Source organism: Ursus arctos, unplaced genomic scaffold (genome assembly GCF_023065955.2).
Source record: "Ursus arctos isolate Adak ecotype North America unplaced genomic scaffold, UrsArc2.0 scaffold_5, whole genome shotgun sequence".
Classification (NCBI taxonomy): Eukaryota; Metazoa; Chordata; class Mammalia; order Carnivora; family Ursidae; genus Ursus; species Ursus arctos.
The window spans coordinates 76,157,138-76,174,848 of NW_026623067.1; the positions used below are offsets into that span (position 1 = coordinate 76,157,138).

Genomic DNA, 17,711 nt, shown 5'->3' on the forward strand with positions numbered 1-17,711 from the left:
TTCAAAAACATATCAAAAAATTAGAGAATAGTACAATAATCCCACATGTACTCATTATCCAGCTTCAAAATTATTAACTCAAAGTCAATCTTTTCTCATCCACACCTCTATCCATTTCACTACACTGCTGCTTAGATTATCCCAGATATTATAACTTTTCATCCGATACTTTAGCATATTTAAAAAGTTCATTTTTATATAACATAAATGTACTACCATTGCAAACACCTAGACAAAACCAACAATACATCCTTAGTATCATCAAAAAATCAGCAAGTGTTCAAATTTCTCAGTTGCTCATAAAATATTTTAAGAATTTATTTGTTTTAATCAAAATCCAAATAAGGTACATCCATTTCAAGAGGCTGATGTCTCTTGAATCTCCCTCAATCTATAGGGCTCCCTTCCATTTTTTTCCTCCCTTACAATTTAATTGTTGAAAAATATGGGCTGCTTCTCACAATTTCTCACAGCCTGGATTTTACTGAATATATTCTCACGGTCCTGTTATGCTCTTTGGTCCCCTGTATCTCCCATAAATTAGTAGTTAGGCCTCAACACTTAATATGATTCAAGTTGGATGCTTTGGCAGGAATGCCTCATATGTGCACGCACTTGGTTATTTTACTTGGGTGACGTTAGTTAGCAACCACTGATCTTCAATGCCTAGACCTATTAATTCATTATGGATTGCAAACTGGTGATTTTCTAATTCTGTATTTCTTCCTTCCTTATTGATGGAATACTTAAAAAAAAATCTCCCTCCTCTCATTACCTATTTGATTATTCTGAGGAAAAGTTCATAAAGGAAAGGCAGGATAAATACTTTGAATCTTTCCAAATGGTTCCTTGGCATCCTCCAGAGTTTTTTACTGAGGATGTTTTATTGATTTTTTTGTATTGTATCATCTTGAATACATGAATTTAAACATATTTGATATCTTTACATCCACTGTAGATACTGGTGCTCAAACTCCCCCTTTAGCCAGTGACAACCAAACCATGGTAGTTCCTAGCCTTTCTAATATAATTCTAGTAGGCTTTCATAGTTTCCTTGCTTTCTAGCATTCTAAGATGTCCTGAGCTCATCCTATACATTTTCTGTTTCAGACCTGGACTTCATCAACTCTCCAAGAAACTTTTCTTTTTGTGTGTGGAAAAAAAAAAAAAAAGTTGGAAAGACCTCCTCAAAGCATTCATACAAAATACAAAATACGTTACTGGTAGAAGATAAGTAGAAAATAAGAAATTAAGATATTAGTTCTTGAAGGATTCTGACAACTGTTCTAATTTTAGTGAAATATTATGAAATGCAAAGCCCTTTGAAATATACAAAACAATGATATTTTAAAAATTCAAAACCTCACAATAAACTGAGTGATATAATTTTAATTTTAGATAAAAAATAGTCTTTATCTGACAAAAATATTTAAAAGCACCATGCTGTTATAATTCATAATTTACTAGTTTTTTGCCAGGGATTTTCAAATTGCTTGAACCAAAAACATTAAGAAATAGGATTCCTTCTTAAATATCAATCTCCTTCTGTTTTATTAAACTGAAAAACAAATAAACAATACTGTCTACTACGAAGCTACTGTGTTCTTCATTGTTCTTAGCAATAATCTATGAACTCTTTATTGGAGGAAAAAATTTAGAATCCTAAATTAATAATAATCAAGTAGTAACAGCCTAAGAGGCCAAAAAGAGAAAAGGAGAATAAGAACAAAACTAAAGAAAGAAATTGCACCATATGAAGAACACTGTAAGTACTTAACCAAAAGGCAAACAAATAACTTCAGTAATTTCCAAGTGTGTGAATGATTTAGAAAATGCAGATGTGGTGAATTCATACCGCTAACGCAAAATCTGTTTAAAAGTAAATATAAGGAGAGAGTGGTTGATGCCTGGTTGACTGGAAAAAAAAAAGTTGAAGGGAAAAACCCAGTAAGACTACCTGATCAAGAGTACAAATTGCTTCCACTGAAGATTCATAATCTGAGAGCTTAATCAAAGCCTCTGCTTTCAAACGGAGACAAAGATTCTTCTGATGAAGACTGCGACCAGACACACCAAGATTATCTATGTTCTTCAGAGCTGACAAAATTAAGGATATCTGAATGAAGACAACCATATTACTTCATTTTTTTCTTCTTGTTAAGGGTAATAAAAAATAAACTGGAGACACGATAAGAATAAATTGCCAAAACAATATACATGAAGAATAATTCAGAGCCAAATATAAATTCTTCCCTGAATTCTTTATGGAAATATCTGCATTTAAAACGATCTAAATTTAAAATCTCTATCTTTACGTAACATATAACACGAACATCCCGAAATACAATGGCTATCTATATCGGCTACATAACAAAGGTTAGCCAAAGCATCAGTAAAAAACTTAGCGAATTAGGGATACTAAGGGAAAAGAAATTTAATTCAAATGGACCAGGATGAACTGTCTCTCAACTGCAGAGGCTACGCCACCAGCTGGGTCAAGAGCAGTGAGCCACTTTTTATGATTTCCTATCCCCTCACGTGACCCATCTGATCACATTCAAATAGGCTCCAGATGCCTAAGACTTCTCTTATTTACATCAGAGGAATCAAAAACTCCTGAAGTCCTGGACACACCAGAAACTGCCTTGTTACAATGACAGAGCACCTCCACACAAGCCTAAACTGACTGTCAAAATTCCAAGTGCAGGGATCCTTTGAAAAATACTTATTGTTAGTTTAAAAGAAAATATACTACATGCATATACCCTTGGCATTATTTAACCACCTCAATGAAATTTAGATTAGTAAATTAAAATACAAAATAAAGCATGTAAGTTTCTTTAAACCACTGTCTTTTTCTCTTTTAATATGAAAAGAAACAGGGTTGGTCACCCTACAGATGTCAGGAATACCTTGATTGCATGAAAGAACAGCTTCCTTAGGTCTGTGCATTTTAACCTGAGCTTCTGCCAGATGATACCATCCAGTTGTGCAAAGAGGGCTTTCCTTTAACCCTAAAAGGATAAAAGCAATCACAAAATCCAAGCTTTCTATGACTACAAAGATAAATGGCAACACCATCTACTCCCCAAATCGGATCCCTTCTCTCTCTTGTCTCTCATAAATAATCATTCACAATACTGATTCCACGCCCCAATCCATTTCTCTACCACCCCTACCTCAGCTCCCAGCTCCCCCATCTTTATCCCAGATCACTGCAAGTGCTTGCCACCCACTCCAATTCATTCTCTACACTGTAGCCAGAATATCTCTATAAAAACAAATGGAATTATGAAATTCACCTGCTTAAAGCCTTCCAGAGGTTCCCAGCTGCCATTAGGATAACATGCAAACTCCTTCACAAGGTGTGCAAGGCCCCTTTCCAATCTCCCTTCTTGACTCTTCCTGCTCCCATAGATCATTCTCAATCTTGCTGAACTACCCTGAATTCCAGCCGTGCTCTTAGTCTCAGGCTATTTCAGCTCTTGGCTTGAAATGCTCCTCCCACCCTAAGCTTGTATTTGTTATTCAGATCTCTATTTGAATGTAAGTTCATCCAGAAACATCATACCTGACAAAACTAAGTTTAAGATTCCTAAGGATTTGGGCGGGGGGGAGAATATATATATCTATATACATAAAATAATTATGTTGTGTGTGTGTGTGTATATATATGTAATTACCCTTACTTTATTAATGAAAACACTGAGACAGAGAATTTAATTAGTTTTTTCAAGGTCTTGAAATCAGCGAGTGGCAGAGTTGGAATCCAGACCTAAGCAGACTCCAGAGTGTGTATTTTTTTCACTTCTATCTTAAATATATATTCCTCAAAGAAAGGCCCAAAGATAACTGCCTGCTGACTATGTTAGCTAGGATGTAAGGGGGAGTTGTTCAGATCAGAGGGTTGAAAGTTATGAGCAGGAGGAGGAGGGGAAGGGACAAAAACAGGGAAGGAATGTGTTTTGTTTCGTACAACCAGCAGATCCTACCCAGGAACCTGCTAGATGCTTTACCTGATTGCCTCTTGCATAAGCCAGTTGGAGCCACTTTGGAGCTGAGGGCCTGTACTAACACCCACCTGAGTGATTCTGAAGTTACCTTTAGCTCATTATAATAATAAGATTTATTGTTATGGATGGGGTTTTTGGCCATTTTTGGAACATACAATGTATGCACTAGCATGCTGACATGCTAGGCATATGTAGCTCAACCAAAGTGCCTAATTTTTTTTTTTTTTAAAGATTTATTTACTTGACAGAGAGAGACAGCGAGAGAGGGAACACAAGCAAAGCGAGTGGGAGAGGGAGAAGCAGGCTTCCCACTCGAGCAGGGAGCTGGATGAGGGCTCGATCCCAGGACCCTGGGATCACGCCTGAGCCGAAGGCAGACGCTTAACAGCTGAGCCACCAAGGTGCCCCGCAAAGTGCCTAATTAATAGCCTATGGACTCATTATCTTGAAAATAAAGCATGGGAGCAGGAAAGGGCAAGAAATCAGACTTGAGAGGATTGCAAACCTTGTGAAGGAGTTTGCATGTTATCCTAAGGGCAGCTGAAAACCCTTGGAAGGTTTTAAACAGGGGAAGAGAATATGAATATGTTGTTTCTTAATGTATACACCAGCCCTCTACCCCTGCCCCCTAATATACTGAATAAAAGCTTCCTGTACTAACCCCACAGGGAGACACTGCCTTAAGGGCTATTTCCCGGTCTTCTTACTTGTGACAAATGTTGCTTCAACACTTCCTTAAGTTGTGTTCAATTTAATGCACCCAAAGCAGTGATACCCTTGAGTTTGGTTACAACTATACCTCATGTTACATGCTCTACACTGTACACTTACCTTCTGTTAGGTTCCTAACAGCATCTTCATACTTTTTGTCTTGTAATGCTTTAATGCCTAAACCAATGAAGCCTGGGCCACTTTTGGAATCCATTTCCACTAGTCTGCAACAATACTGCTGTCCTTCCTCAGTAAGACTACCTGGAAATAAAGAAATAAAGAAAAGTTATTAGCATACATACTCCAAATTTCCAATTGCCAAAACATATATACTTCAAGTTCAAATGCTGTCTTACATCCTCCACCATATCCTGACTCCAGGAATTCAAAACTTAAATAGACCAACAAATACCAAAAAAATATTAACATATCATTAAAAAATTATGCTTCTTCATCTTCTTAAGTATCAGCAGTAGAAACCACCTTGCCAGGATGCCAAATCGAGTGGATTCTTCCAGAATCCTACGACCAAAAGACAGGCTACTTGTCAAGATACTGTACAAAAACTTGGTCACATTTTTCTTAGGTTTACAAGTTCAGCAGTACATTTCTGCATTATTTCAAAAACTTTCTTTTCCTATATAAGTTAATGGTTAAACCTATGTAACAGTCGTCCAATGCCTATATTTGTTTCAAATTTATTTTGGTAAAATAATTTAGTTTAGAAAACACTATTTATTTTGTTATATTTCCATTTTCTCCAACCTCAATCTCAGGATTTCCATTCCCAGAAAAGCATAAAAATAAGTAGAAAATATGATTTCTGTTTTGAGAATAAACTGTGAAGAGTACTCAGCACTTTAATAAATTGCTTAACCATGTAAGAAAATTCTTAAAAACTAATTAAGATAAACTACAACTTGAAGCAATAAATACAGGAACAAATAAAAATAACTTGTTAGAAAAAGCAGCTTGATACTTTACAATCTATATAAAACTTATGCCCCCAGACCACATGTGGAACCACTCTTTTAGTCTCAGATGTCAAAGATAAATTCCTTGCATGTTACCATTTAGGTTATATATTTCAAATTTTTCAAAACCAGATACATACCAGTGCATAATCCATGATATTATACATTGATTTAGAAGTTCCAGTTAGTACCAAAAATTCAAAGAATTCTTAACAGCTAAAGAATTCAAACTTAGATACTGTTAGGTGAGATATGAAAACAAAGTGGAAGAAATACTACTTTTTTTTTTTACTTAGCAAGTATAAAAGGCCTGAGCCAGCTATTATTATCCTTCTAGACATGAATTTCCTTCTATCAACCTGTTCTCGCTATGGCTTCCATAAATGTAATTTCCAAAAGCAGACATGCCTAGTTTCATACACCTTCCTTCTCCCAAGCAAACCAATGGGATTTTTTCCTCCCCTTTTCAACCAGTGGTATTGTCTAAACTAGACAACAGAATCACCTGGAGAATGCTAATCCCCACTCTCAAAGTTTCTGATTTTAATGTTAGACCTGAAAGCTGACACTTCTAACAAGTTCTCAAATGATACTGATGCTACAGGTTCAGAGACTACTTTAAGAACCGCAGGCCAAGAGTATTTACCAACACCATATACTACCTTTATTGTTAGTCTTATATATACACTATAGTTGCTACCTCTGTAGCTAAACAGTAACTTCTGGAGGGTAGGGACTAGCATGGTATCTTGTACCCAGTAGGCATCCATTAAATACTGTAATGATTCTTTAAGAATACCATTATGAATTAATGTACCAAAAGGCTTAGTCTGTTAATAAGTAATGGCTGAGAACTACTATGGAAAATTAAAAATCTTCACCATTCTAAAAAAGAAAATAAAATGGCTATTAAAATTTTACCTTCAATTTCTAGCCATCTGAGTCAGAACTATCTTACTCCATAGAAATGTAATTCATGAGAGTACCTAGGCTACATAAACTGCCCTTATTATAGAGAACACACCTGTGATGGAAAGAAAAGCCAATCATGCATCATCCCAAGGATCATCCATATGCACGGTACCTAAAAACTTACAGATGAAAATTGTTTCTAAAAAGCTAAGATGAACATGAAAAATTTCTAAATAAGATAAATCTTCCTTAATACCTGAGAGCACAATTACAGAAACCATAAGACATTTGGGGAGACTATGTTCTAGCCCTTGGGAAATGTACTCTCTACATATGACCAAGAACAAATGACATTTAGAGGAATCTTCTCTAGTGCTCCCAAAACTATCAACAGTAGTAACAACATCACTGATCCTTTGTAGAGGCAAGGGATAGTCCAAAGCTTCAATTGTCAATCCTCTTCTCCATACTAACTCTTGTTGAATGCTAGCTAAATAATACATGGAGGATAGAAACAGAGAGGAAATACACTTGATTTCTTTTTTGAATTGAAAATCATTTCTTTAACTTACCTGCTCTTTTTAATATTTAAAAGATTCTAAGATTCCAGACTTAACAACTTTAAAACAAGTTTGACAAATTATTTTTATTTGTCAATAAGGCAAGCTAGTTTTGGGGCTGATGAATGCTAAATCTCTAAGAATAAAAGGTGCTCTGAAGAGATTCAGGGTAGATGGCAAATAATACCTATGAGAATTCTATTTCCTAAAGTTAACCACAAAAAAAAGGTGATTTTTAAAAGTAACATTAATTGCTGACATCACAAAGAAACTGATCACTACTATAGAATTTTTCTTTTAAATAAACCTAGCTTGAGGGAAAAAAAAAACAAAACGGCACGTATTCAATTCTTTATTTTCATCCGAATTTTCTAACATTTCCAGAGCACAAAATCTTAAGCTCTTTCATGTTTGGATTTGAAGAACCAAGCTTTCTTATCCTCCCCCATTTCAAATATAAAGGAAAATAAAATAAACCGAAAAGGTCACTTAGCATGAAATAACATTTCATCAGCTGACAACTGTGAAAGCTATTCACTACTTGTTATGTGAAGCTTTATAAACTGAGTCATTTTGAAAATGAATCTTCAAGTCTCAACATGTAAAGGAGGACAAAGGAGAATGAAATACATTTATCCCCAGTGGAAGAGAACCCAGTGATTAACTGCTGTGAAGTAGCAAATTCCGCAGATACTAAAACACACTGGGGGAGGATAGGTCAGCCTTTAAATACCTTACAGTTTCAGAAGTTCTTCATACACAGAAAGTTTGGAGCAATGAAAAGAAAACAAGAAATCATTAAGCACAGCTTCTTACTGTCTGGCATTAACTGTTCAACTTTTACCCCCAGAATAATGCTTTACCTTAGAAAGTACCTAAGCCTGAATGGCTCCATCCCATAAACTCTCATAACCAATGATTGTAGTCTACAGAGAAAAAACTCTTCCTTGTGTGTAAATATCCACCTATCCCACCTACCCCCTCCCCTTTACCAGGATATAAATCTTTCTTTCTTCCAATTCTGCAAAATACCCTCTCCAGGAATGATTTTTTTCATATAAACCAACACACTCTCTAATCATTCGGTACAATCCATTTGCTATCTCTTTATTCTAGAACGCTTTGTCAAATACTGAATTTATGTGCAAAACTCTACAGACTTTGTTGACTTAATTTCTTCTATAATTTTGTAGGGTTTTTTTTTTTTTTAATAAAGGGCCATGCTTAATCAAAAACTCCAATGTTATAGGCATATGTGTACTTATTGAGAAAGCATTCAATCAGTCCTCAAAAAGAAATTTCAAGTATCCTCTTGTGTCATTTGGCATACAACCAGGTCAAGAATGAGGGAATAGTACAAACCATTAATAGCTGAAAGAAAATAGAGAGAGAAAAAAAAAAAGGGTGAACACCAGCCATTAATTACTCAATAGCAATTGTAATAGCAGAAAAAGGGTGGAGGAATGGGTACCAGAGACCAAGTATGAAATCAGCCCATTCATCTTGGGAATGTATTGGGACTCATGTTAAAATGTGAAGAAACTAGTTGAATTCTGGAACTGTACCCTGTCAATGGGGGGGAAAAACCCCAAAATTCACAAACATGCTCTTCATATTGAAAGTCTCTAACTATGTCTCATCCTCCTTGATCTTAACGCAAAGGTCACAATGTTAACTAGCCCTCTCTTCTTGAACCTCCTACTAGGCAACACTACTTCAATTCTTCTCCTAGTCCTCTAAAAGCTTACCAACCCCTTTGTATGCTTCTTCCTCCTCCTCTCCCTTAAATGCAGTCAGCCAAATCCCTGGATTATTTCTTTTAGTATCTGCTAACCACTTCTTCCTACTCTTTTCCCATCATTGAAATCTAAGTTCCAATTCAATCACTTTGGTTAGAAAAGATAGCCCTAATAAAAACCTCCTAATCATATAGTTAGTTGCTCAATCTGGCAGTACAGATCTCCTTTCTGAAATGCTCTTTCTTGCCTTCTCTGTTGCTTTACAACATCCCCGCTTCTCTGTTTTCTACCTTCCTCTTTCCCTCCCTTTCCCTTCAAGCCAGCCAGCACCACCCAAGACACAATTTTCAGCTTTTTGCTCTTTAGTCATCCTCTGAAGTCATCCACTCCACTTCACTTCACTTCAATCTACAGGCAAGCGATTTCCAAACCTTATGTCTAGCCTTTGTATTGATCTCCCATCTACAAGCCGGATGGGCATTTTTCCCTTTGAATGTCCACTAACCTCTCCTCTCCACAACGCAACTTTTTTATGGCTGATTATTCCACATTAGGCCAACTTTTCAAGACAGCTAAAAGTAAAATTATTTTCTTCTTCCCTTTACCTCTTAACAAATCTCTTCTATTTTTTTCATTCATCTGTTACTTTCTATTGCCACTATCATAGTCCCAGTTCATTCATTCCCGAGAGCATTTCGTCTATCCAATCTAGTCTACCTTCTATACGACCTATCCCGCATACCATATTAATTTGACTTTATATTTCATAAATTGATTTGCTACATTTAGTATTTCTTCTCTCACATTAGTGAAAAGTACTCTTACAAATCTATCTCTGACTCAGTTAAAGTAATGGGGATCCACTTACTTCTCAACAAAAAAATCCAACACTTAAGGTAATAGTTCTGAATTTTAATTCAGACACTGGGGGTGGAAGTACTAGTAGAACTTAGAAGGCAAAGTTAAAGTGGGGAGAGCCAAGATAGATGCAATGATACTTTTCCAACAGGCACTTTCCCTCAATTACCTCTATCACTAGTTTTCAACAATTTTTCTATAATGAGACCTGTGATGGTCATTCACATACAAAACATTCCCAGGTGTATACTCATTTAGCAACAAAATGAAAACAATTAAATTAGTAAAGCTCTACAAACTTTATAATCACTAACACATTGGTGCTGGTACTGTTATTTCTATTTCAGTGAGTGATTACTGTGAACTTTGTTCATTCACTGAATACAGGCATGGACAGGAGTGATAGTTAAATTATGTAAAAATCTATTCAGCACAGATACTGACATAAAGGGCAGAGGCTGGTGTGAAAAGCAATTGGGTCAACCTCCTGTAAACTGACTGAACACCAGCCCTGGGCGCGAGACATCCGCAGGCACAGGTTCTGGCAACTCCAGTAGGCTGGCTTTCATCAGCTCTCTCGCCTCCCCCATAAGAAAAGACACAAAGAAGAGCACAAGGCATAAGCTAAGACATACTCTCTGACTTGAATCTGCTCTATTTCATTAAAAAAGGAGCTCCTTCACAAACTTCATTACTTTATAGTATTATAGCATCTATAACCATGTCCCTGTGACGTTATAACATCAACGCTGAGAATGTAGGACAGTCATAGACCTAGGCAATATAGTCCAACCTTCTCAACCAAAATCTGTCTTATTCCTTCCACTAGAGCAAATAAAACTATTTTACTATTCCCAAAAATTTCAACCTAGTTCCATACCTCTGCTCAGGCCATCTAGAGTACCTTTTACCTCCTCCTATTTATCTAATTTGTATGGAAAATTTAAGATTTTCTTCAATTCCCACCTTCCAGAAGACTTTATTGATCAACAATGAACTCAGTAATTCATAATCCCTCTGTATCATTATACTTTCCTACACTTATTAGTCTCTTCATGTGCAGAAAGACAACACACTGTACTTCCTTTTCTGTCCAGAAATACTCAAACAATACCTTACACAGGGTAAGCACTGAAACAGGTTTTGATTGATAGCAACAACACTCCTGTATGTTCATACACTTCAAGAACACACAATATAATAGGGAAGAAATTACCTGATTCAATTAAATGCAAACAAAGCACTTCTAATGGATATTGTACAGTGGGATAGATGTTTATCATTCCTTCACAGGCCTTCTTCAATCTAGCAGTCTCATGAGGAAACTTGAAAACATAAAAGTAAAATAAACTAAGTAATAGTAAAATATACTTGTGAACACTTTCCTAATTAGAATATAAAAGTCACATTAGAGATTTTAAAAATCAACTTACTTTGGATAAACAGTGAATGAAATGTCTATAAAGTACTTGGTGATCTTCACTAGGAATCTTATCTGATAAGTCCAGTGCATTCTCAAAAGCAGTTAAAAGCTGAAACAAACAAAAAAGCTATCATCTTTAGCAAACTGAAATGACAAACGTAATAAATAGTTGAATGTATAAGACTCACTTATACAATATACCACCTCAACTAACAAACAGCAAATGTATTTTATTGTCTCATATTTTCCTATACTATATATTGTCTGGCCCTGACAATTTCAATGTGGAAAGAAACATCTATGCAAGGTTTAGAATATAGTCTAGCTCCAACTGGCCAGGAGACTGCACTGAACTAATGAGAGATAACTATAAATTAGCATCATGAATTTAACAAAACATCCTTGTAAGTGCTTGCTGTTCCCTGTAAAGTAGTCAACTGGAGAGGTACAGTCTTATTTATATACCAGTGTAACTGCAACTATTCAGATCATTTTTAAAACACCTCTATTGAAATCACCAGTATGTTCCTTAGAACATTTTCAATGGTGGCAAATCTTCAATCTTAAACACATTTACGAAAAAAAAAAATTCTACTTTTGTCAAAAGAAAACTAGAAATATGACTAAACTATAACAAAATCACTTCTTATCCAGTATTACCAAATGACTTTGCAGAGAATTCCAAAATAAGCTTTCTGATTGTGTTTTGAGCAAGAACAACAATACTAGAATCCAGATCAAGCACTTTAAGGATACCATTCATTTAGTTACATAAGTTATAACTTTTTTTAAAAATGAATTTCCATGACTTTATTTTTCTTACTTTTATTTTTTAAAGTAGGCACCACACCCAGTGGGGCTTGAACTCATGACCCTCATATCAAGACCTTAGCTGAGATCAAAAGTCATACATTTAAATGACTGAGCTACCCATGAGCCCCTCCATGACTTTAAAATGAAAACTCGTAATACAGTTCACTACTACAAATTTCTTTGTGAAGTATGGTATAAAGTCTACATAAATAGGGGAAATTTTACTCCTCTGATAAAGTTAATAATCTTACAAAAAGGGAAGCCTAACTTATGCAGTTTAGCGCAAGGGGTTTAAAAAAATTGCAATGCAACTAATCCATCTGGAAAACAGGTGATATATTTTTTTCTGAACACACTTAAATAAGCAAAATTATCATTAGAATTCAAGATGAAAATAAGCCCACCCCGAAATCCTCTTATCTTATTTTTAACAGTTAAAAATCAATTCTTAAAGTGACAAGCATAATTAGTTCTCTTTCATGGAGGAGCATAGTACAGATAATTTAAAAAAAATTTTTACTTACTTTGGTATTTGGTATATGTTTGATATTCTGGTAACTTATGGTTTTTCAAGGAAAACAATGAATTCATAATACTAAGATATGATTTAAGAGAAGTTTGCAAATCACCTAATTTTGTCACTGCTCAATTTTTTTTCCACAACTAAATCTATACACAGATAAATCAACATACAAACAAATGCAAATCATATTCTTCTATTTTTATCTCCAGCATTTAGGACACTGCCTGACATATATAGTAGATTCTATATAAAATAAATATTTTCTGGAAAAAGGATTAATGAATCAAAAAACATACAAAAAATGAACTTCTCATCCTATATTCAGTCTATAATTGCTTACTTTAAAAAGTCCATTTGAATTTCACAAGTATACACTGAATGCCTATGTACGATAAAAGAAGTTAAGTTTACTTTTAAATTTACAAATATACAAAAGTAGAATGGAGATGTTTTCCAATTACAGTTCAAAATCAATGGATTATTTTATAGTCTTTTTAAAAATTCTTTTCAATTACTTCAAATCAAAACACTAAAATGGAATATTTCTAGATATAAGTACCCTAAATAAATACTTTAAACGAAATATTCTGAGTTGCTAAACCTCAACGTAATTTAGTACTCTTACTTCACAAACATAAAGAAACATACCTTTAAACATACCTTTAAGTAAGTACAACTTTTTAGATATTACAGCAGTTTTGCGAAAGCCAATTTCAGTTTCTTTTTCACAGTGATTAAATTACTAATTGACTGTGGATTCTTATGAACACAAGGAGGTAAATTATGATACCCTAAACACCAAGTCCACTCTGTCCAGACTTAGTATGAAACTGCAGGCCAGTAATTCTGACTGTATCAGCAAGAACCTCTATGAATTTAAAACTGAACACTTATAAAACACTTTTCTACATTACACCATTATGTTTCCATTTGCTAAATTCAATTAAATGATCAATTTCATGATACAAACTGTAGGGAATAAATGGGGCAATACCAATTGCTGGGTTTCATTATTCTGATCCTCAGTACTCTCAGCTAGCAACTGAGTCAATTTCCTCCACAGCTGATGAAGCTCTTGGTTGTCTGCACCTTCCTCCTGCCGTGTCTTTATCAATTTGTGCCATGTTCGGGCTACCTATCAAGAAGGAGATTTAAATGTTTTTTTTAATCTTAAATATAATAAATGCCAATTAAAATATAAAATCTATGAATAAAAATATTTTTCATCTGCTAATATGTAAAAATAGCAAAAGCACAGAAGTTCATCTACTATGAACTCCACAAGAAATAAGGTGACTGGGCAAATCCACACAGCCTTTATATTAGAAGTACAACTGAGATACCAGAGTGGAAACAGGTATAATGACTACATGTCCCAATCCTCGTAACTCATAGCATCAGCTATGGACACACCACAAATCCGTCACTAAATTCTACAGATGATGCTTTTACTTCTTTTATTTATCCCTGCCCAGTTTCAAACAGGTTTGGAAGTTAGGATAACTAAAACTTGCATTTTAATTTAGTTTCAAAACAATGTAAGTTGTAATATCTCTCTATATTCTTTCAATATCATGCTACATATTAATTTTTTTAATTTTCCCTTAAGCTAAATGAAAGGTTTCTTCTAATAATGGCTTTAGCAAAAGAAGTCTACTTCCCCAGCAAATCATTAACCAACCTCTACGTGTTTCTTTTCTTGGTAATATAGATCCACAAGTTTCTTACAGACATCGCACCACTTCTGTTTGTCAACACTTAGAATAAAAAATTAAAAAAAAAAAAAAAAGGATTTTGAATCTGATTAATGAAAACAACCAAGGTCTTAAGACACTAAAATTAAAATATCCCAATGCTACTGTCAGGTACTATTTTAAATTAGAACATATCCTCTTTCATAACACAGGAAAATTTTATAAAATGAACCTCTCATTGAAAAAGAAAAGGTTTAAGAAATAATATCTTCCATTATATTAACTGAAAATTATATCAAAGTTCCCAAATTAGTCAATCCTCTTACTAATAGTGTTTTGACTCTGTTTCAATCACAATCAAAAGATTCTGTAACAATGGTATGAAAGAAAAATGCTTCTCAATTCCCAATAAAAGTTTGGAGTACTTCTATGTAAGATTTAATCAGTTTATTCGAATTAAAGCTTTTAAAGACACTGGCCTTTCCCCATACAATGATTACCTTTCATAAAGATCCAGGAGCTTCTGGTAAACACCAGGTAAGTCATCCTTAGCATTTATGTGATTACATTTCTCATACAAGCTTGCTAACCCCTAAAATAGGAAACAGTAGAGATTATTCTTCTAAAAAGTCTAATGCTCACACATTCATTTTGCTAAATAAAGTGACGATCTATAAAGATTACTTATGATAAAGAAAATTATAATTTACAAATAAAGTAATATGTCTGGGATTTGCTTCCAAATAATTAGGGGTGGGAGAAAGTAGATGAAAGTACAGATGAAAAAATACTGGCCACGTGTGGATTTTTACTGAAGCTAGGTGATTGCCAGAGGGGCTCATTATACCATTCTCTTCACTTCTGAAAATATATTTGAAGCGGGGCATCCAGGTTGCTCAGTCAGTTAAGTGTGCAACTCTTGATTTTTAGCTCGGGTCATGATCTCAAGGTCTTGGGATCAAGCCCTGCATCAAGATCCATGCTCAGCAGGGAGTCTGCTTGAGGATTCTCTCTCCCTCTTTCCCTCTGCACCCCCCACTCATGCATGAGTACATGCACGTGTTCTCTCTGTCTCAAATAAATAAATCTTCAAAAAAAGCTTTGAAAATATATTTGAAGTGTTTCACAACAAAAAACTTAACTCTTAAGGCATTACTATATGACACTACTTTTATATGGTCAAAATAAAAAAAAATCCAAGTAATTTGTGGAACCTGTCGTCTTTGCTTCAAAGAAAGATCAGATTTCTTAAATCAATCAATACATAATAAAAGCAGGCACCTCTTTAAGTGTGTTACCAGATACTCCACTCCATGTTCTTGTTCACATAAACATGAGACAAACAGGTTCATGTTCTCCCAAGCCTACTGCCTACTATTAATCACAATTTCTAAGATGTGATTGAGATATGAAACAAACTTATTAAATATGAAAAAGTTGGGGAAGCCAATAAAAAAAATGAAGAACATTAAAAAAGAAAAAAGAATTTCACTTGTACTCAATATATAAACTTGCAAATTTTTTCTATTTTACCTTTAGAAAACATATTAATATACATTTCTTTTCCCTTGAATAAGCATAAAGAATATTCTTGGTAAGTCTTTCATATGCACACATAATTAAATTAGAGATTTATATAATCATATTTCAATTCCAATCCTCACCTTTGGAAATAATCCATTGGGTTGGATGTCAAATAATGTTAAATAGGACCATTGGCCTTTTTTTAAATTTAAAATTTTTTTCTTCTGTGGGGTAAATAAAGGTTTAAGCGCTTTTTTAAAAGCTGCTACCTATATTTTAAAAAATGGGACAAAAAATTCTTTACCATAATACAGGAAAAAATTTCTACATACCTGCCAAGCCAGTAATTGGTCTGGTTCTAGTTCAGCAGCTTTCTTATAGGCACCCTGGGCCTGATCAGGTTGTTCTAACTCGGCTGCAGCAACACCAATAAAAACCCAGGCATTATAGTTATTTTTCTCTTGTTTTAACACTGTCTGATAAAAAAAAAATTAAAAAACAGGTCATTAAATTTTAAAAGCTAATGAACAAACAACAACTAAAAGACTGTGTACTTGAGTGTCAGAAAATCTGGATCTACCACTAACTAGGAGATCTTAAGAAAGCCACTTAACCTCTCTGGTCTTCAGTTTCCTCAAGGAGAGAAGGAGCTGGAGTGGATCAGTAATTGTAAGGAGTCCAAAATATGAGGAATATTTTTTAAAAGCTGCCCAACCAATGCTGATGCCTCCATCAAATGCCTCCCCAAGCTCCTTGAAAATACTATGTATAAAAAGAAGACTAAGACTATTCATACCACCCAACCATTTTGCCTGCCCCCACTCCACACTGCCACCCATCAACTCACAAAACTGTTTTCCGTATAGGTTCACCCTAACCAATGCTCACATTTTCCTTCACTATGATAACATTTCCTACTATCAGACAGATTTTTCATTGAAATAACAGGGTAGGAAGGTAAACTGATCCCAATGTGACATACCAAATATGTTCAAAATAAATAGCAGCAATGAATGTTAAAATACCACCTGTCAATGAGAATAAAAATTATATGTAGAGCTACTGCTTTCAGAAAGAACAGCTACTGGCTAATGTAAAAGTTTGAAACAGAAAAAGATGTTCTAGTGACAGAAAACAAAACTGGTAACTAAAATGAAATTAGCTCTTAAGATTTTACATATTCTGGGAAAATAAGAATATTTCCATGAACTGAGACAGATTATTGTGTTTCTATGCATCCACATGACACTTGTAGCAATCTCTCACCACTCCATAGCACAAATTCCATTCTATCCAACAACGCTGTCTCCCAAAAAACTAACAACAAGATAACTACTAAAGTTGACGATTCTTTAACCTCTGATATGTCCAATTAGGTGACCTCCCCTTATTCGACTATGGCTCCACTTCTCAATTCTCATCTCTCCTTTCCCAGCTTAGACTTCGTTGACCCATCACTGTCCTCTCTCCCTTGCAAACATCCTCAACTCCTTTGCCTCTCTTTCTTATCACCTTTCTCAACATCCATACTTGAATCCCAGCACGCCCATTTCTAAGCTTGAGTAGCTGAACATGAAGGGAGAAACTACACAACTCAGTTCAGTGATTTTACTTCAATAACATGAAACTTCAAATGAACATTCATTAGGGCCTGGCAATCCTTTCAATCCTCACTAGTAAGTTAAATAACAACTACTTCATACCTTCTTTCATCCCAAACCTCCTATCTAATTCTTCCTCTACTTTCAGCTTATACTTTTATAAGAAAATAGAAGACATGAGAGGAGAACAGTCCTCTCTTCCTACCCCCAAATCTACAAATCTGACAGTATATGGATTTACACCTATCTTCCCCCCTGCTAAGATGGAGAGAGTATCAAAGACCTCCCTCTCAAGCTCAGGATCCCATCCTCTCTCACTCCTACCCTTACACTCTCTCTCCTGCACATTCAATTTCTCCCTCTGGA

The 17,711-nt window shown here is 34.9% G+C and overlaps 1 protein-coding gene across 1 annotated transcript in view; it reads right to left on the minus strand.

Moving 5' to 3' along the window:
• Window positions 1-17,711, minus strand: part of SKIC3 (SKI3 subunit of superkiller complex) — a 106,305-nt gene that overhangs the window by 78,841 nt on the left and 9,753 nt on the right. Inside the window, exons 3-11 of the mRNA XM_044383998.3 lie at window positions 16,077-16,220; window positions 14,721-14,812; window positions 14,208-14,283; window positions 13,521-13,661; window positions 11,201-11,299; window positions 10,984-11,092; window positions 4,845-4,985; window positions 2,913-3,014; window positions 1,958-2,097 (exon numbers count right to left, since the gene is read on the minus strand). Of these exons, the coding sequence (XP_044239933.2) occupies window positions 1,958-2,097; window positions 2,913-3,014; window positions 4,845-4,985; window positions 10,984-11,092; window positions 11,201-11,299; window positions 13,521-13,661; window positions 14,208-14,283; window positions 14,721-14,812; window positions 16,077-16,220 (1,044 nt within the window). The remainder of the gene's footprint in view (window positions 1-1,957; window positions 2,098-2,912; window positions 3,015-4,844; window positions 4,986-10,983; window positions 11,093-11,200; window positions 11,300-13,520; window positions 13,662-14,207; window positions 14,284-14,720; window positions 14,813-16,076; window positions 16,221-17,711) is intronic.